At 44.0% G+C, this 20,542-nt stretch overlaps 2 protein-coding genes across 3 annotated transcripts in view; both read left to right on the top strand.

Moving 5' to 3' along the window:
* Positions 1 to 1,735: 1,735 nt before the first annotated feature.
* PPIL1 (peptidylprolyl isomerase like 1) lies at positions 1,736 to 18,639 on the top strand. Its single transcript, XM_003403937.4, has 4 exons — positions 1,736 to 2,072; positions 4,674 to 4,828; positions 16,756 to 16,824; positions 17,395 to 18,639. Exons 1-4 carry the CDS (start codon positions 2,017 to 2,019, stop codon positions 17,613 to 17,615), a joined length of 501 nt encoding a protein of 166 aa, XP_003403985.1. The 5' UTR covers positions 1,736 to 2,016; the 3' UTR covers positions 17,616 to 18,639.
* Positions 4,723 to 20,542, top strand: part of CPNE5 (copine 5) — a 140,052-nt gene continuing 124,232 nt past the window's right edge. For both annotated transcript variants that reach the window (XR_010322004.1, XM_064285316.1), the window contains exon 1: positions 4,723 to 4,828. The gene's annotated coding sequence lies outside the window, so the exon portion shown is untranslated. The remainder of the gene's footprint in view (positions 4,829 to 20,542) is intronic.

Genomic DNA, 20,542 nt, shown 5'->3' with positions numbered 1-20,542 from the left:
TAGCTAGTATAAAAGACAAATAACTCAAATTTTTTAATATTTGTTGAGAACTTGCTCTGTCAGATAGCTATGAGTTGAAAATCGACTCGATGGCACCTAACAACATTCAGAAGACACGTTAAGCTTAGATGAAGAATAAGTAAATAAAGTAAATACGTTACTCTTAAAGTTAATGTGAACTATCTGTTATAACGCAAAAGGAATCCAGGTCTCTGTCAACCAACTCCTTCCTAAAGACTCCGACTCCCAATGTGCTCTTGTTGACGAAAAGGCCAACAAATAATAAGCCTCTCGGGATGGATTTTGGAATGAGACACCAAAACACTGTCTTATTCTTGTGGAAAACCCGATACACACTCACTGTGCCCTAAGAGATACAGGAAAGAATTGCATGAGACCGGACACAGGCAACTCAACAGACAAAATGGACCAGTGATTAAGACTTCCATCTAGCTCAAGGGTCACGAAAAGGGCGTAACACCAGACTGCAGCGGGTGCAAAATTAATTACACCTTACATTAGCATAGCACTCATCAGTTTAAAATGTACTTTCCCGTCCATTACTCATTCAGGAAACCTGAGCACCCTGTGCTTGGTACTGTGGGAGGTCCAGTGCCTCTTTCGAGGACCTCACTGACTAGTTTGATCTTTACAATTAAGGAAATTAGGGTTGAGCTACGGTTAAGAGCACAGGATCACTAGCTGTGCTCTTAACTCTGGGAAAGTTATTTAATCTCAACAAGACTGTTTCCGCAAAGTAAAAAGGTAATATCTACCTTGTGGGGTCGTGAAGATTAAGTGTGAAAATATACAATAAAATGCTTAGCACAATGTCTGGCATATACCAAGCATTCATCCAGCCATTATTAGGTAATGTGGTAGACCTCGAGTGGTGCTAATGGTTAACGTGCTCAGCTGCTAACTGAAAAGTTAGAGGTTCGAGTCCACCCAGAGGTGCCTTAAAAGAAAGGCCTGGCGATTTACTTCTAAAAAATCAGCCATTGAAAACGCTATGGAGCAGAGCTCTACTCTGACACATGTGGCGCCTCCATGAGTAGGCGTGGACTCCACAGCCACTGGTAGTAAATGGTGTGCAAAGTATTTACTACAGAAGTTTATTTACTCCATTTCTTTCTTGTTCTCCCTCCAAATCTCCTCACACTACCTCTCACTTTGCTTCTCCTCCTCTGCCCCAGTTAAATTCTCCTAACAACCTTGGGGCACCATCTATCCCAGCCAGTCACTCTAAGCCTTGCTCTTGCCCTGACCCTTTGACCTGCATTCTCCTGTCTCTATTTCTGTATCTGTCATTCTCTTCCCTGCCCTTACATCTTCCTGCTCCCCTTACTTTTTGCCTTCGGAGTCAGGAGACTCAAATTTGCTGTAATGTAAAAAGTCCTTAACTGCCGAGTCTCAGTTTTCGCATCTGAGAAATGGGAAAATAATATCTACTCTACAGGGTTTCTTTGCGCAGTAAATGAGATACGAAAGTGTAAACCAAAAAACCAAACCCGTCGCGGTCAAGTCGCTCTTAACGTAAGCGCTACGTAAAAAAAAAAACCATACAGAGCCTTAAAAAAGCTAGTTACCGGCAAGTCACTTCTCCATTCTTTTTTATCCTCTTCCTCTCCTTCAGGTTCCTGCCCAATTGTAGGTCTAGGATATTCTTAGATTTGAATGTTAAGTCGTAACTCCAATCAGAGTGCAGATATGCTGGTGTTCCCGCCATCTACGCCAAAACAAACCAATCAGATGTTCGCAGACTAGCGTGGTACTGCCTTCCTGCTCTAATGGAGCTTCGCTTTACTCTGTCCTTGCCCCCGGCGGCTTGTCGCCTTGAACCCCAGCTTCCCGATTTGAGAAGGAAGGGTCCTTCCTCATCCTTATCCCAACCCCCAAACCCAAGGACCAAAAGGGTTGAACGGCGGGGACCGGAAGTGTGCGCGGCCACGGTGGGTCCCCAGTGACTCGACCCCGGAAATAGCTGTTGCTGGAGAAGGATCCCCCGGTTTCGCTATGGCGGCGATCCCACCAGACTCCTGGCAGCCGCCCAACGTATACCTGGAGACCAGGTGAGGGGTGTCGGGCCAATGGGGCTGGGCTGGCGGAGGCGACGAGGAGCCCAGACGTCCCCAGGGGCCTTGGTTCCCGGCGCTCCCTGGGAGGCCAGCCTGCACGTGGAAGAGCGCGGAGCGACCGCCGTTGAGGGCGGCCTGAGGGCGGAGTGGGGACCGCTACCGCCGGCATCCGAGCTCTGCACTGACTCACGCTGAGACCGCAGCGACAGCTGCCTGATCGGCCTCCCCCACCGCTCTGTTCATTCATTCAGGATCGAGTCCACAGGCTAGACATGTAGGATCTGGGATTGGAGCCTGCGGAGGTGGATGAAAGACGGGCATTCCCGCCTTTCGGAGCTCACAGTATAGTGAAGGAGACAGATATGTAATTAATTACATGATAAAACAGGAGAGACAAATTATTCTGAGAACACAGAAAGAAACGCATTTCCCCACTATCGGTGATATAATGAATAACAATATAATTAAGCATCAAGCAGCTAGTGCCCTGCCCTTGATGTATGCCATTACATTTTGTTTAATCCTAGCAACTCAAATCATGTAGATGTTATCCCACTTCCTCCCCTCCAATTTTAGCAAGGGAAATGCCAAAATTTACAGATGAAATGGCTTGACCAAAGCATGGGGCTAGGGGAACCTCGTTTGGAGCCTGGTCTGTCTGCCTCACATGCTAGCTTCTTTAACCCCATTCATTCTATTGCCTCTTCGGAAAAAAGCTCAAAGTGATCTTTCCAAAGTGGAACAAGAGAGCCTGCTCAAAAACTTTAAGTGACTTCTTGCTGCTACAGTATAAAGTTTAAACCTCTTAGCCTCATTTATTGACGTTCGAGGTGATTTTTTCAAGGTGATCTCTGTCTGCTTTCTGTTCGTGCCCAAGCTGCTTTCCCCAAGAGCACAGAATTCTCTCAGTCCCCCTGCATCTACCCGTGCTGCCCTTGATCTCTGTCCATCTTCCCCACCTTCTTTAGACCCCAACTTGAAAATAATCACTGAATTCCCCTGCTAACATTTTTTTTTTTAGAAAATAAAATTTAAATCCAAACAATATAGAAGTGTATAGAGTGAGAAATGAAAGCCATCTCCTCCCGATAAACAGTGTTAATAGTTTGTTGAATTATCTTTCAGATCTTTTTCTATATGCATATAACATTTTTCATTTATGTTTCATTTTTTACACAAATAAGGTCATACGGTCTTCCTGTAATTTGCTTTTCTTTTACCCAATAATATGTGTAGCCTGCCACAGTAGGGATATTTCGTATTTTACTTGTTTCCTCTTTGAAGGACATTTTAAATTGCTTCTTGATTTTTGCTATAATACTGGAATACATGTATGCTTAGGCACTTAGGGTAGTCTCCATAGGATAGATACTTGGAAGTTGAAATTACTGAGTCAAAAGGTATAAACGTTTCAAAATTGTATAAGACTTCCCTGTTGTTATTCCAAAAGGTTATTTCCTGTTTTTAAGAAATATCCACCAGAATATAAGCTCTGTAAGGGCAAAAGCACCTAGAACAGTGCCTTGCACAGAAAAACCATCAATCCATGTTGAATGTTAGTGTGGAGGATGGGTTGCAGACAGAAAGGCTGTTAGGAAGCTATTTTCTAGCACATTTCACATGTCTATAGAGTGCTTACAATGTGCAAGGCACTCCGCTAGGCACTGGGTATCCAGCTGTACAGCCCACCCCATTGCTCTCGAATCCAACTCATAGAGACCCTATAGGACAGTGTAGGGCTGCCCCGTAGCGTTTCCAAGGCTGTAATTGTTACAGAAGCGGCTGTTAGGTTGAAACCACCGAACTTTTGGTTAGCAGCCGAGTGATTAACCACTGTACCACCAGGGCTCCGTAGGCTATACAGAGTGGACTCAGTTTTCATATTCTTTGAGCTTACAGTCTAAAGAGTGATGGAGTGGAGGAGAAGACATCTGTCCTAGTCTCTTCTTTTCCCTGTCCTTAGCAGGACTGGGAGAGAAAAAAATGCTCTCATCACATTGGGTGGGTGCAAAGGTTTAATCAGATTTCACCTTTGTTGTATACCTTTCCAAACACACACAAACTGTACTTTTTTTCTTTAAAAATTCTTTTGGCTAGTTAGTCATTCGCATGGTTCAAAAATAGAAAAAAGTTTTAAAGGTATTTATTGACAAATCTTCCTCTCCTCTCTGTCTCTGATCTACCCAGAAACTTCTGCATGTATAAATGAATAAGAACTGATATTTTAATACCCTCATTTTTTTTTTTTTAAACTACAAATTAAGTGTAAGTTTTTTTTTTTTACTTGAATTCAGCAGTTGGCTATATTGGTTCCAGATGACCAGAGATTTACTTTTATATATCAGGTATTAGGATTTTGAGTTATCTTCAGTTGTTATTTTGCTTAAAAGAAGTACCACAAACCTCCTCATGTTTTACTCAAAGGTGACATCTCTGTTCATGTTACTTGAAGGGGGTTGTTTTCCTTTGCTAAACATGAAATCCAGTGATTGTCACAATCTCATGACTTAGAAGGATCCTGGAGTAGTCCTATGATATTGTTGTCTACTGTGCCTTTGCTCTTGACGGGAGCTGTGCTCTTCTCTGCTCCTACAGCATGGGGACCATTGTGCTGGAACTATACTGGAAGCATGCACCAAAGACCTGTAAGAATTTTGCTGAGTTGGCTCGTCGAGGTTATTACAATGGCACCAAATTCCACAGGATCATCAAAGACTTCATGATCCAGGGAGGTGACCCAACAGGGACAGGTATGGTAAAGCTGCCATTCGTTTCTGAACTCTCACTCTCACTCTGTCATAACTAGAGGATTTAGCAGCCCGGAGCTCTCTCTTGTACATTCCAAGGACTGGTTTGGTGACTATTCCTACCCTCCCTAGCATACACCCTTCCCCAAACACAAGTAAAAGTTTCCATCGAGTCCATTCCAACTCATGGTGATCCCATGTGTGTCAGAGTAGAATTGTGCTCTACAGAGTTTTCAGTGACTGATTGGAAGGCACCTCTGGGTGGACTTGAGTCTCCAACTGTTCTTTTAGCAGCCAAGCGCGTTAACTGTTTGCACCACCTAGGGACTCCTCCCCAAACACACATACGTGGGATTGACCAGAAATCATCTTTGAACCCTGGACTTTATAGAGCTTCTCATAACTTCCATGTATTGCTCACTAAGAGGAAATAATACTTGCCTGAATTGTAGTTATCCATAGAGTAGTCTGGTTAATCAGAAATAAAGAAAAGCATCGTTTTCAGTGTTTTGGGGAAAATAAAATATTGGGTTCTTTCACTGATTCATTATTTAACAAGTACTGAGCGCCTGCTTTGTGTCAAATATCATTCTAAGCTCTAGGGATACACCTGTGAACAAAAAGACATAAACTTCCTTCTCTCTAATGCAGGGAAAGCGTGTGGGGATGCATTTTTGTAGAATGGTCAGGGACATCCTCCCTGAGAGGAGGTTATTGGAGCAGAGATTTGAATAAAGTGACGGAATGAAGCTTGTAGCTCTGAAGGAAGAGTGAGTACAAAGGCCATGAGTCAGGCAGGAGCCTGCATAGGAGATGATGAGAATTTGGGTTTTATTCTGAGTAAGGTGAAAACCCTTGGAGGGTTTTGAGCAAAGAAGTGACATGATCTGACTTAGGCTTTAAAAAGATCACTCTGGTTGCTGTTTGGGGAACAGCTGTAGAGGCAGGAACAGAGTCGGAGGCCAGTTAGGAAGCTGCTGTAGTCATCCAGTCTAGAATACATGGTTGGACTAGGCTGATAGGAGAGAAAGTGGTGAGAAGATGGAGCTGATGGGATTTGATTAGCTGACATACTGGATGTGGGATGTGAGAGAAAGATGGTCAAGAATGGCTTCACAGTTTTTGACCTGCATTTGTTGAAATGGGGAAGGCTGAGGGAAGAGCAAGTTTAGAAGGGGAAGATTAAAAATTTAGTTTGAACACATTAAATTTGAAATACTTACTAGATATTCAAGTAGAGATGTTGAATAAGTAGCTGGATTACGAGTATAGAGTTCAAGGAAAGGCCTGGAGGGAGATAGGAATGTGGGTGTTTGGACAGGATGTATTAGTGAAACTGGTGGGTGCTGACCGTTCTCTCTGGTTGGTTTTCAGGGCCCTTGCTCTGCTTTTTCTCTCCATGAATGTTAACTCTTGGTAGCCATCTTTCTAGACAGCTTTCTATTCAGATACGTAATTAAAAGGATGGATGGATGGATGGATAACTAGCTAGATGGAAATAATGTCCAAAAGAGTAGAATTATGTCATGGATGCTATTGTTTTTAAAATAAAAGGTTATTATATTTAATTTTGCATATGTTTAACAGAGAAATTGACTTCCTACTGTGAAAGATGAGGGGATTCGTACTTAAATTCCTACCCATTCCTACCCTTCCCTCCTCCCACTCTCAGTTTTTGCTGTTAGTTTTACCTTTACTTTGTGAGAGTTATCACATTTATTTTTCATTCTACACTGCTCGTTATTTCTGCTGTAGTGTGGGTCTGTGTTTCATTTGGTTCTGTGCTCACCACTAGTCTTTCCTGGTCACAAGTGCTAGAGAGCAGAATTTCTTGTAGAGTGGAGGGTTGTATTTTTTAACCTTGTTCATGTTGAGAATTTCTGCCTGTTAACCTTTATACTTGACAAACAACGTGACCCCTTCCTTCGATTCAGGGAAAATTTTTTGCGTTATTTCTGAGTATTTTCTCTGTTACACTTACTGGATTTTCTATTTTAGGAAACCAGGTCTGTCACATTCCATTTGATTGGGTGAGGTGATCGTTTTCCCTTTCTCCCTAACATCCACTGAAATACTCTCAGACCTTTACTTTGTGCCTTCTTTAATTTTCAGTCATGTCCGTCCTGTTCCTTGCCACTGTTGATTTCTTAGCTCTGTATTTATTGATGTCATTGGTTTCTCAGTTTGCTTCCTTAGCTCTGCAGTCTTTTACTACATTCTGTTGGTTTATTTCTTGTCTTTGGGCTCTTGTTTTATTGGATTCTTACTTCTCCTGAGCTCATCTGAAGCTTGAGACAGCCATGGAAAAGCCACTTTTCCCGGATCTTTTCTCCCAGACCGAGTTTTCAGGGGTGTTTTTTTTTTCTTTCCTTCCCTCCCCCCTTTCTTTCCATCCTTCTTTCTGTTGTGGTATATCTGCACAGATCCCATGCCGTTTCTTTTCATCTTATCCATGCTTAATGTTGGCACCTGTGTTGTCCCAACCTTGTATCTGCTCATACATGGGCTAAGTGGATTTTCCTTCACACTCTCTGCACTCTGGGACCAGTTGTTTTCCCCACTCAAATGCTAGCTTGCTTTCTCTCCATTTTACTCCAGCCTGCAATGGGGGGTGGGAAGGAGAGAGCTCCAGCTCCACTCATGCTCAGTGAGCCTCTTGGGGGAGAGCTGGCCTCTGGCCTATCTCCCAAGACTCCATTAAAAGCCCTGTCCTGAGGCCCCCTCCATCTGCCAGGGGTGTCCCTCTGCCCCCAACCCAGGCTCTGGGCAGTTCCCCCAATTTGACCCAGTGCCTTAGAAGGTGGCTGGCCCTGGTAGCCTGCCCTGTCACTCCTGAGCACCTGAAAATGTGGGGGCTTCTGCCCTCAAGGGCTTTTCCTTGACTTTTGGGGGCTGCCCACTCACTGCCTCTGTTGGCTCACCAAAATTGGAGAGTATTTGAGAAATTCTCAGGATGCCATTCCTTTCCTAGTTACTGCTTTCAGGCAGTGCAAGCAGAATCTTCTATTTCTTTCCTTGGCTGACTCTTTTTAGAATTTTTGGAGTAAGTTTATTTCCTTTTCCTTACTTGGCTGATGATGGTAAATTTTTGGCTTTTTAAATTTTAACTTTTTGTGTTTCTTCATCAGGTGTTGGGAGAGGCAGAGTCTAATGCTACTTCTTCACTTTCTTCATCTGAAAGCGTCCTGTCAACACTTCAGTGTCCTCTTTCCCATCTTCCTCTCTCTCTCATTGTTGTTATAAAATGAATTTTTAATTTATAATGCCAGTGAACTGAGAGAGTCCATGATTAGTGTATAAAAATTGGAAGTGACCCAAATGTGAGTTGCTCATGTCAGAGCTTCCCTAAATTTCTGCAGTCAGTTCGCAATCCTTCATAATGTCACATTTCCATGATGTAATTTTAATGAAATCCAATCACTCAAAAGATTTCCAAATAATTGCACCAAGTAGAATGAATAATTGAGCTAAGCCTGCTGGCAGGTTTATGGTAGAAGGCAAACAGGAGTTGGGCCCTCCTGGGTTACTAGTTCATGTCTGCCAGCTGATTGGGCAACACTTTCTTTGCTAAACATCTCAGTTGGGCAGCGTGTGGCATCCTGGGCTCTTCAGCAGGTGGATTTACCATTTCCATCCCCAACTGTTCCTTATTCTGACTACTCTGGACCCATCCTCTCCACAGTCTTTCTCTGATAACGTCTTTGCCAGATCTTTACTCAATTCAAATACCCTTTGACTTCTTGCTTCATTTTAAGCCATTCTTCTTCTTTTAAATATTCCTTTGTATTGTAGTAACTGTATATTCTGCTGGCTTCTTTGTTAGCTCCCTGAATGTCTTTTATGTTTCTGCTGACTTCTCTTTCTCCCGCATAAAAGACGTGGACATCCTGTTAAGCTCTTCTTTAGCTCTTTCTGCTCTACACATAGCCTCAGAGTGCTCACCGCTGCTGCCAGTGCAGTGAGTAATTATACGGTGATTATTCTGAGTATCACTCACTCTAATTTCCTATCTCCTCTTGGTAGTCCCAGGAGCACCTGAAATTTCACATGTTAAACAGCAAACTCGTTGTTAATTTTATTCAATTGGTGAATATTTGCTAGGCATCTGCTGGCTGTCCTGTGCTCTTCCAAGGCCTGTGAGGGACACTTAAGCATTAGAAGCTAAGGCATTGGTTTTCCTTGCAGAGTTCCCAGCTCAGCAAGGAAGACGAGGTATTTGCTATAAGAAACAACTGTGAAAAATAGGCAAATGTATGGTGGTGTGGCATGGATTTTGTAGGCCGAAATAATTCATAATAAGGGAAAAGGCACAGTGGAGTGGGATTAGAGTGGGAAGGAGGCTTATTTTGAGGTAGGCCTTGAGGGAAATACAGACTTTTAACTCTTGGAAGCTGAGAAAAGAGCATTTTGCATCTGGGAAAAAGAATGAGCACAGAGCAGAGTCACGAGTGACAGGCATACAGAGGTGAGGGGATTGACAGGACCCTACCACCCCAGGTGTCGAGTCTTGTATGCTGGACTGGCTCTGTGACAATCCGACTATGGCTCCACACCCAGGACAAATGTATCAGAAGTTGTGATTTCTGCCGCTAAGGTTCATGAATCTCTGAACTGCATGTTGAAGTGGTGTTAAAGGAACAGTTTGGGACAGAGGGCACAGAGTGGTAAGAAATAAGCTTAGGGGGTAAGAGGAGCCAATTAACGAGACTTCCAGCCAGATGCATTTGATCTTGTTGTTAGATGCCATTGAATTGATTCCGACTCATGGCAATCCCATGTGATGGAGTAGAACTGCCCCATAGGGTTTTTTTTGGCTGTAATCCTTACAGAAGCAGATTGTCAGGTCTTTCTCCCATGGAGCTGCTGGGTGGGTTCGAACCACCAACCTTTCGGCTAGCTAGCTTCATTCATTTTGGATTCTTGAGTCAAAGATAAGAAAAATGTGCTAGGAAATTTAATCCAGCTGTGGTATATGGCAAAGTATGGTGGTGAAGAACTGAGTTGAGCCTGCTGGGAATGGGTTTGGATTTTGGCTTCACACAGACACTTATTAAGCATACGCAAGTTAGGTTACCTTGTTGAGCCTTCTTGTCTGTAGCTGGGGAGTGTGGTTTTCACATCTCAGAGGATTGTCATGAGTAGTGAGTGAGCGGATGTTTGAAGAATGGTTAGCACAGGCTTGAAACAAAATAAGAGCTCGAAAGAGCATTCGTGGTTACTGATTATCTATTTTGGTTGGTTATTCACTTAGCAAATATTTATTGCACTTCTGTGGTCCAGGCATTGTTCTAAAAGTGCTGGGGCTACAATAAAAACTAAAAAACTGGTTAAAAACTAGTTGCCATCAAGTCACCTCTGACTCATGGCAACCCCATGTATGTCAGAGTAGAGCTGTGCTCTGAAGTGTTTTCAGTAGCTGATTTTTTTGAAAGTAGATTGCCAGGTCTTTCTGCTGAGGTGCCTCTGGGTGGACTTGAACCTCCAGCCTTTTGTTAGCTGCTGAGCACCTTAACTGTTTGCATCACCCAGAGACTCCTGTAGTAAATAAGAAAACCTTCATGCAGCTCTCATTCTAGTGGGAGAGAGAGACAGTGAACAAATAAGTACACAATATACTGTCAGGTCATGGCAAATGCTATCAAAAAAATAATGTGTAAAGGGATAGAGCAGGGTCTCTCAACCTTGGCACTACCGACATTTTGGACTAGATAATTCTTTGTTGTGGAGGCTATGCTCTGGGCTGTAAGGAGTCCTTGGGTGGGACAAATGGTTAAGCACTCCACTATTTGCTAAAAGGTTGGCGGTTTGAATACACCTAGAGGTGTCTGACAAGACAGACGTGGTTATCTGCTTCTGAAGGTCACAGCCTTGAAAACTACATGGAGCAGTTCTACTCTGCGCACATAGGGTTGCCACGAGTTGGAATTGACTCAACAGCAACCAACAACGTCTTGTGCACTGTGGCTTGTTTAACAGCATCCCTGGCTATTATCCACTAGATGCCAGTAGAACCCCCAGTTATAACAACTAAAAATACCACCAGACATTGCCCAATGTCCCCAGGGGGGCAAAATCACCCACAGTTGAGAACCACTGGAATTGGAGTGAAGGAGGTGCTATTTTGGATAGCGTGATTGGGAAGGCCTCTCTGATAAGGTGGCATTTGAACAAGCTCTGAATAAAGTGAATTAGTGAGCCATGAAACTGACTGTCAGGGGCAAGAACATTCCAGAAGAGGGACCAGCAATCAAAGGCCTACCTTAGGCCAGAGTGTACTTAGCAAGAAACAGCCTGGACGTCAGTGTGGCTGGAGCAGGTAAGTGAGGGGACAAGTGGCAGGAGATGATGTTGGAGAGTTAAGTAGCAGGGCAGCAGATCATAGAAGGTCTCGTAAGTCATGCTGAGGACTTTGGATTTTGTTCTAAGGGCTATGAAATGTAGTTAGGGGATCTTGAGCAGGAGAGTGCCATGATCAGACTTGTAAAAGAATTCCCCTGGCTGCCATGTGGAGAATGGACTGGTGGAAAAGGAGGAAGGCAAGGTGGAAGCATAGAGAACAGTTGGAGGCTTTGTTGTTGTCAAGGTTAAGACTGTGGTAATTTGTTCTAGGGTCATAGCAGAACCAAGACATAGTTAGAACTTCACAAGATTTGTTGGGGCTAACACCTGTGAGAGTTAAAGGAGTGAGGAGGCAGGAGTCGGAAGGGAGAATGTTCAGATAGCAGTGCAGGTCTAATACCTGTGAAAGGAGAGGGAGGAAGAAGAAGCCAGCAGAGGAAAATGAGTTGCTGCCAGTGAAGTGGGAGGAACACCAGGAGAATGTAGAGTCACGGAGACCAAGTGAAGACAATATTTTAAGAAGAAGGGGGGACATCAACTGTCAGATGCTACTCATGGATCAAGTAAGGTGAGGCCTGAGGATTGGCCATTTATTAGTGTCGTGGAGGTCTCTGGTGACCTTGACAAGAGCAGTTTCAGTGATCTGATGGGGGCAGAAGTCGGAATGGAGAGCACTGAAAACAGAATAGGAGAAGAGGAAGTGGAGACACCAAGTGTGGACAGCTGTTTTGAGGACAGTTTTTCTTAAAGGAAAGCAGAGAAATAGAGGGATTCTTGGAGGATATGGGATCAAGGGAGGTTTTTTTGTTTTGTGTGTGTGTGTGTATTTTTTAAAGATGGGAGATATTAACTGTTTGTATACTGATAGGAATGATCCACTAGAAAGAGAAAAATTTGTATAGGAGAGAGGAGAAAATTGTAGTTGCAAAGTTACTTAAAGAGGAGTGAGATTAAGTACATGTTGGTGGGATAGTCGTATAAACAGTTTATTCATACATTGTATTAACAACATAGTAGTCTCTGGTGGTACAAACGCACTCAGTTGCTCACTGAAAGACTGAAAGTTCGAATCCACCCAGAGGTGCCTTAGAAGAACGGCCTGGCAGTCTACTTCCCAAAACTCAGCCATCGAAAACCACGTGAAGCATAATCCTGCTCTTACAGACTTGGAGTTGCCATGAGTCGGGGTAGACCTGATAGCAGCTGGCGCATGTGTGCGTGCGTGCGTGTGTGTCAATAACATGAGAAGGAAAGTAAAAGGGTAGAGATGTCGGAAGGGAAGTAGATTTAGTGGTGAAAGCGTGTGAAAGTTCTCTTTTGAATACTTCCTTTTTCTCAGTGAAACAGGATTCTGAGCAGAGAGTAGGGAGCACGGAGGGCGTGTTGGAGGTCAGAGGACAGGATCTGGAATGAACCCAGGCAGGCTGGCTCCTGAGCTGGCACTGTTAATCACAGCCTGCAGGTTAATTGTCCCCTGAGCATTCACAACCCACCTGGACCATGCTCAGCTTACCTTGGTTAAAGGGACTTGTCATCACCCATAACTTCATGTTACACACGGTATGGTTTCCATGCATTGTCTAATTCTTCTAATAGTCCTCTGAGATGAAGGTACAACTACTACTATTCCAATTTTGAAGATGAGGAAACTGAGGCTTAGATAGGTTAAGTAGTTTGCCACAGGTTACACAGTTAGTAAATGGTGAGTCCCGAACTAGAATCCAGCCTCTCTCTGACCCTAAGGGCAAGTGAGGAAGAGAGAACTCCCTGTAAAGAACTGCAGTGCCTCTTGGAGAACTGTAGTCTTGTTTCTCATGGTAAACAAGGTGTCTGGGATTTGCCCTGGTGATCCAGCAGCTGTTCCACTAGTCTGTTCTGCCTTCGTATTCTGTTACTAGCCAAGTGGTTGTATTAGTTAGGAATGCTTTTGGCTGCAGGTAGCAGAGAACTCAACTACAATGGCATAAATAGGTTTTTTTGTTTGTTTGTTTTTCATTTAACAAAACTTTTGGAGGAGAGCAGTTGCTGGCATTTGTTCAGTTGCCCAGCAGAGTTTTCAGGGAGCCAGGCTTGCTGTAACTTGCCACGCCACCATTCTTAGTGTGTTGACCTCTGATGTCAAACATGTTGCCATATGATTACATGATGGCTACCGCTGCTGCTTTCAAAGAAGGAAGATGGGAAAAGGGCTATGAGTGAAGGACAAAGGAATGTGTTTATCCCTTTTTACCCGGAAAAGCTATAGCTTTCCCAGAAACTTTACTGAGCAGTCTTCCATTTATATCAGTAAGTCAGAGTAGGGTCATTTGGTCACTTCTAGGTTTTTTTTTTTTTTTTCCATCTATAAAAGGAGCTAGTCCTTGTCTCTGAGGTTGGGGCAGGCATTGGAGAAGGGGGTTGGGAATGCTCAGGGGGCAGCTAACATGCAGTGTCTGTTAGAGCCTCTTTTGCCAGAACAGGGGCTTTGATTTGTTTGTCAGCCACCCTCTGGTGTGAGTGCCCCCACTGGGCAGAGCCCTCATGTGGGCCTCTATGGATCACTGGCCCGCCTCTGGCTGCTTTGGGGCTGGATAGTAATCCGTGGTTTCATCAGCTGTGGCATGGGAGGGGCAAGGATGAGAAGCACCAAGTGTGGTAATCTTTGTGTAAGAGACCACACTGCACATCTTAGGTATCTCTCCAGCTCATCTTGGGAGGTTTCCACACATCAGAAGAGGCAAAGGTCTTGAGAATAAGAAAAAAAAAAATACGTGTAAACCCGTTTTGCAGGTGAGAAAACTCAGGCTTAGATAGGTTAAGTAACTTGCTATATATACACTTGTATATGGAAACCCTGTTATAGAGTAGTGGTTAAGAGTTACAGCTCCTAACCAAAAGATCGGGAGTTTGAATCCACCAGGTGCTCCTTGGAAACCCTCTGGGGCAGTTCTACTGTATCCTGTAAAGTTGCTATGAGTTGGAATCGACTCGACAATATTGGGTTACAGATTATATATATATATATATATATTTTTTTTTTTTTTTTTTAAATATATGTGTATAACATAGAGCATGATACCATTATATATACTAATAAACATGCAAAACAACAGTACATTTTTAGGGATATATGCATATGTAATAAAAAAAGAAAAGGCATGGTAATGACAACTCCCACTCAGAATCTGGTTACCTCTGAGGAAAATGTAATCCTTTGAAACAGTTGTTACCTCTTGAGAGAATGGGGGGTAGGCATGGGGTCTTCAACTGGATTTGCAGTACTTTTTTGGGGGGGGGTCACAGTTTTTATATTATTCTTTGTATCTTTTGTGCATTTGAAATATTATATACATCGAATAAGTGTTTTTGAAGAACCTTGAGAGTGCAGAGCTTAGAAAACAGGACTGTGCCTCTCTCCGTTGTATCTGTGCAGTACTGGGCACGCAGCAAGCTTGTGACTGCAAAGCCTACACAGCTTATTATTGCCTTTATAACGGATCATTGACGTCTGTGAAGCCTTCACTGCTCCAGAGAACTGTTTAATCATTCCTTGTCCCCCTTCCCCTCTCCCTTAATCCGTATGCCCGAAGGAATGTTTTGATTGGAATTATTTGTCTTTCTGACATTTTGCTGCAAACCCTACTGAGTTGAATTGGGTTATGAAAAGATAACATATCACAAAAAAATGCTTGGTCTGTAGAGGCCCAAACAGGTTGTAGTTGGTCAGGCTACGCCTAGTGATTCAAAAGGGGCCTCCATGCTCTTTCCTCTTTGTCTCCTTCTGATTGCTTAAAACCCAGGCTTCATCTGTGCTTTTTGGTAAGCCTATTCCTTAGTCCTCTTCTTGTTCGAGACGAAGTTTATATGATGGCTGTCTGTTTCTGGAGGGCAGAGCCCTGAAGTTTTGTCCTGGCTGCCCTCAGCTTAAAGAGATCTCACTTTGAAGGCTCAGTCTGCAGAGCAGCAGAGTGCCCTGTTGAGCTTAATGCTCTCAGCTTGCTTACCTGAGCTCACACATAGAGCTTGTTCTCAGTTTGGCATCTCTTTGGCAGCACAGCCCTCACCCCCTTCCTCTTCTCTCAGCTTCAGCCTCAGTACTGCCAGTACCACCCCTGCCCCGTGAAACCTCAAGCAGGAGCCTTGACTCTGCTTGGTTGCTGGAGAGCAGAGCAGAGGGGGCCAAGTCAAAGGAAACATTGGTTCCGTAATTGCCATTTGATGATATACTGGCATATTGGAATTTTTGGAATGAATTTTTACACAGCTTGCTATAATTGAGCGATTTTCTGGAAGCAAAGGTAGCCTGGGCTGGGTAGGAGGTTTCCTGGTTTATTAGGGTTCACCCGCATTCTTCTTTGCATAAGAACAGTGTTTTCTTCCTGAAAATGGGGGCTTTGGACATCGCTGTGACAGACTCCCTGGTGATGGAGCATCCTAAAAGGTAAAGCAAAGGACTTTTACCATGGGAACACCTTAGCAATGCCCAGGGGCCTGTGGGGGTGGCGAGAGGTGGTCACGGTGTGTCCAGCTACATGTCTTGGTGATGTCACAGGTAGTGAAGGGAGGTGAACTCCCTGCACCTGGGCTGTTATCACACTGCCAGGCAAGCAGAGTAAGCAGATAAATCCGATGGTTACTTTGTTCCAGGCAGTTTTGTCTTGGTTTGTCAGCTTGGAGAAAATTGCGTAGTTCAACAAGGCATATATATGGTTGATTAAATAATTATTTAACGTTAGTTTTGAAAATTATCTTTTCTTATATTTTTTTTTTCCTGTGAGGAAACCACGCTTGGATCATTTTGCTCTAAAAACAAAACCTGCCTGTGCTTACGGTTCCCAGCACAGCACTGTGGCCTTGTGGACTTAATATGACAGTTGATGGTGATGTTGCTAGCAAGCTCGTCTCTTCATTTTCTCCTGACGACCCACTCTCTCTTCTCAACTGACTCTGCCCACTATGATATTATTACTTTCTGCCACATTGTACTTACCACTGTCTCTATTTCTCCTTATGCTTGATATCCCTGACTTAAATAAATTTTATTTTCCATTACCTAGGTTAAGGATGGCAAATAGGTTTCAACTCTCATGTAAGGATTCAGAGGCAAATCTAAGCGGGAAAGAATGCTGATTGATTAGCAATGTCTGTGACATGGCAGGCGCAGGGTTAGGACTTGGGGCATTCCTGTCTAAAATAGTCATAAAAGAGCTAAAAATCAAGAAAATGCTTAATCAACACATCAGGCTGAATGTTGGTTATCCGTAGATGGTTAGATTACAGGGATTTTAGCATTCTTTTGATAATGTTCTATGTTTTCCACATTTTTGACAGTGAATATGTATTATTTAAATAATGAGGAAAAAAGCCCACTCGATGTATTTTGAAAAGAAACATCTTAGTTGAATGAAACCTGTGATTTGAATGTGTTGTGTTGGTGCTGGATTCTGTTGCTGGCAGCAGGATTGTGTAGTTGCAGTCTATCTAGCGGGGGACTGGGTAGGCTCACTACTTTTTCCTTTCCTGTACTCTGAACTTTGACCCTGGGCCACAGTTCTTGCTGTGAGGTAGAATGGGGGGACTGGCTGTTCATTTCCCATCTTCCAATCGGGCAGGTCGAGGTGGCGCATCTATCTTCGGCAAGCAGTTTGAAGATGAGCTTCATCCAGACTTGAAATTCACGGGTAAGCATATAGTCCAGCTGGCCTGGGTAGGAAGGGGAGATGGACTTTAAAGCCCCCTCTTTTGGCTGTGATTCAAGGTGGAATGCCTGACACCATGGCATGGTGCCAGCAGCTGCCTAGCTGCGGCGCCACAGAGTGCTGGCAGATGAGGGAAACCAGTGTCCCTCACAGAGTCCTGAGTGATTCTGAGTGTTGTAGGCTCTAAACTACTTCTTGAATGTTGCTGTTATAAAATATAGGCCATCGAAAGTTTCCTCAGAGACGCAGGAGACCTCACTGGATGCTTCAGGGGAATAGGGAGAGTGCCCCATTGGTTAGTGGGGATCGTCAAGGATAGAGGCTGGGGAGTAAGTGAAGGCAGGGAAGACGAGGTCACCTGGATAGTGCAGTGATAGCTTTTGTGCAAGGGCAGAAAGCTGCCCTGAGGGGAAGCTGGCCAGGTCTGGGTGGTTGATGACAGAGGCCAGGACAAAATCTTGGCCTCTTTCATTCCCTAAGATGGTATAGCAGCTCCAGGCTTGAGCTGTGAGGATCATTCATATTCATTGCTCTCTTCCTTTTTCCTACCAGGGGCTGGAATTCTCGCAATGGCCAATGCGGGGCCAGACACCAATGGGAGCCAGTTCTTTGTGACCCTGGCACCCACTCAGTGGCTCGATGGCAAACACACCATTTTTGGTCGGGTGTGCCAGGGCATAGGAATGGTGAATCGAGTGGGAATGGTGGAAACAAACTCTCAGGACCGCCCTGTGGACGATGTGAAGATCATCAAGGCATACCCTTCTGGGTAGACTTACTGCCTTCATGGGTACACCCAGATGTTTGGGTCCTCTGAGATGGCCCCAAGGAACTGGCTTCCAGATCTAGACCTAGAATGACATATAACTGTAAACTTCAGTTGGGCCTTGCAAATCATGGAGCTAAGGAAGCCTGGGGTCTTGGGTGAGTTAGAGATGGAAATTACATTTTAACAGGATGCTTCTTTTCTCTTTCCCCGGTGCCGAGGTTGACAGAGCATTTGCAGAAATGCCCATAGATGTTCAGGTACAGGCTGTATCCACTGCAGATGACCCATGCTGCTGCTGCTTGTGTGTGTCTGCTCTGATACACTTGAAACAAAATGAAGTAGAGTCTCTGTCGGTGCACAGCGTCTAACGAGACTTCTTCCTGGGGAGATTGATATTCTGGCCTATACTGCAGTCGTCAGTGGCTAACAGCCCCAGAATTCAAAACCAAGTAGTGTCTGTCAGCCTTTTTAACTCTGGGCGCACCCTATTTCAGTCTCCTACATTTGTTCTTCCAGGGAGTGTGTGCATCTCTATATATATTTTCCCTCAAAACCAGAGCATCAACACTGCTGTTTTTCTTGACACTTAGACATCCCACGCAAAGCCACATTGAATTTTTGCCAAATGGAAAATGCATCCAACAATCAAGTTCCTAAGAAGGTGTCATGTGGGGGATGATAATGTGTGATAATCAAGAGAAGAGTTTATTAAAAGGAAGCTGAAGCACTGACCTTTTTTTTCCACAGGAAGGAATAGAAATCTGTAGTGAGCACAAGGACAGACTGAATTCTCCTTAAAAAACAGCATTCTCATGCAAGAGAAAGGCACCACTGAAGTTGTTGTTGTTGTTGTTGTTTTTAAACCTAAGACTTTAAAGAAACTAGATAAGAGATTTTTATATGTTGAAGTTTTGTTTTTTTAAAAAATCTTCCTATTTCGTTGGGGGGCAAGGGTCAGAGGAGGGAAGTGAACACCTACGTAATACATACAAATTTCTGAAATAAAACGCCACGGGTGGTTAAAATTGCATTTGTGGTCTGATTTTAAATGTCGTCTGAGGTTCGATCAGCAGTTTAACCCCAAAACCTCTCAAGTAATGTTGCAGAGGTCATGTCTTCAGGATTTCACGCTGTTTTAGGGTTGTGGCTCTCCAGGGGACTTTTCACATTTAAGGGCAGAACCAAAGAAAGGAATGAAGTGATATGGGTGGCATTTCTGAGTGAGAGGGAATTACAAGTGAGTGGAACCAAGTGGACATGCTGAGAGACCTGGATCATCTCTAGAACTTGCAGGAGACCCACCTTCATGTCCTTGTGTGCCCAGGGGCAATGTGTGTTATGTTGCTCCCTTAAACCGATAGCTCCTTGAAGATGGGATTATAGCTTTAACATGTCTTATCATGCTATAACTTTTGGAAACGGTGATTTACTGTACGGAATGCCATAAGGTTCTATTCCTAAAGCCTCCACCTTCAACCTCTTTCTCCATTCCCATCTCTCCCCCAACAACAAAAAAAGCAAAATGCAACAACAAACCACTAAAATGATTTCCTGACTTTCCAGAGATGATTTTGATGTGTGAGGTCCTGTTCTACACTCTGGAAAAGTAGGAGTACGTTTCTCTCCATATGGGCTGGGTGAACATAATTGGATCCGCCTCTAGCAGGTTCTAAAGAAGGTTCTGCGTGCACATGGAAAGAGAGCAGCACGAGCCCTATCGTGTCCAGAAAGGAACACAAGCACATGCTGGCGCGATCACACAGATGGGCGTATGCCAGTTTTCATAGAGGATGTGCCCTCAAAGAGTGAAACTTGAGTCATTCCACAATTTCTAGCCACTCTGCCAGTTAGCCGCAGATGCAGAAATTCCTGTTTCAGTATGCTGTCGTCAGTTCTGACTCATAGCAACCCTAAAGGACAGCGTAGAACTGCCCCATTGAGTTTCCAAGGCTCTTTTTTTTTTTAATAATTTTTATTGAGCTTTAAGTGAACGTTTACAAATCAAGTCAGTCTGTCACATATAAGCTTATATACACCTTACTCCATACTCCCACTTACTCTCCCCCTAATGAGTCAGCCCTTCCAGCCTCTCCTTTCGTGATAGTTTTGCCAGTTTCTAACCCTCTCTACCCTCCCATCTCCCCTCCAGACAGGAGATGCCAACACAGTCTCAAGTGTCCACCTGATACAAGTAGCTCACTCTTCATCAGCATCTCTCTCCAACCCATTGTCCAGTCCCTTTCATGTCTGATGAGTTGTCTTCGGGAATGGTTCCTGTCCTGGGCCAACAGAAGGTTTGGGGACCATGACCACCAGGATTCCTCTAGTCTCAGTCAGACCATTAAGTCTGGTCTTTTTATGAGAATTTGGGGTCTGCATCCCACTGATCTCCTGCTCCTTCAGGGGTTCTCTGTTATGCTCCCTGTCAGGGGAGTTATCGGTTGTGGCTGGGCACCATCTAGTTCTGGTCTCAGGATGATGTAAGTCTCTGGTTCATGTGGCCCTTTCTGTCTCTTGGGCTCATAGTTATCGTGTGACCTTGGTGTTCTTCATTCTTCTTTGATCCAGGTGGGTTGAGACCAATTGATGCATCTTAGATGGCTGCTTGTTAGCATTTAAGACCCCAGATGCCACATTTCAAAGTGGGATGCAGAATGTTTTCATAATAGTATATTTTGCCAGTTGACTTAGAAGTCCCCTTAAGACCAAGGCTGTAATCTTTACGGAAGCAGACTGCCAGTTCTTTTTTCCATGGTGAGTTTGAACCACCCACATTTTGGTAAGAAGCTGAGCACTTTAACCACTGTGCCACCAGGGATCCTTGTTCCAGTATAAGGGGAGCTCATTTCAAAGGAACTGTAGTTAATCCTCTTGTATGAGTGTCCACACCCTTTCAGGACAAGCACGGTTAGGGCAAGTTTCATAAAAGTG

Source organism: Loxodonta africana, chromosome 1, assembly GCF_030014295.1.
Source record: "Loxodonta africana isolate mLoxAfr1 chromosome 1, mLoxAfr1.hap2, whole genome shotgun sequence".
In the NCBI taxonomy this organism is placed as follows: Eukaryota; Metazoa; Chordata; class Mammalia; order Proboscidea; family Elephantidae; genus Loxodonta; species Loxodonta africana.
This window is presented reverse-complemented; position numbering and strand designations above follow the sequence as displayed.

Bases quoted from the DNA above. Each gene is read 5' to 3' on its own strand.
- PPIL1 (XM_003403937.4), top strand. From the start codon at position 2,017: ATGGCGGCGATCCCACCAGACTCCTGGCAGCCGCCCAACGTATACCTG. The intron at 2,073-4,673 runs GTGAGGGGTGTC...CTGCTCCTACAG, and splicing joins AACGTATACCTGGAGACCAG to CATGGGGACCATTGTGCTGG. The intron at 4,829-16,755 runs GTATGGTAAAGC...CCAATCGGGCAG, and splicing joins AGGTGACCCAACAGGGACAG to GTCGAGGTGGCGCATCTATC.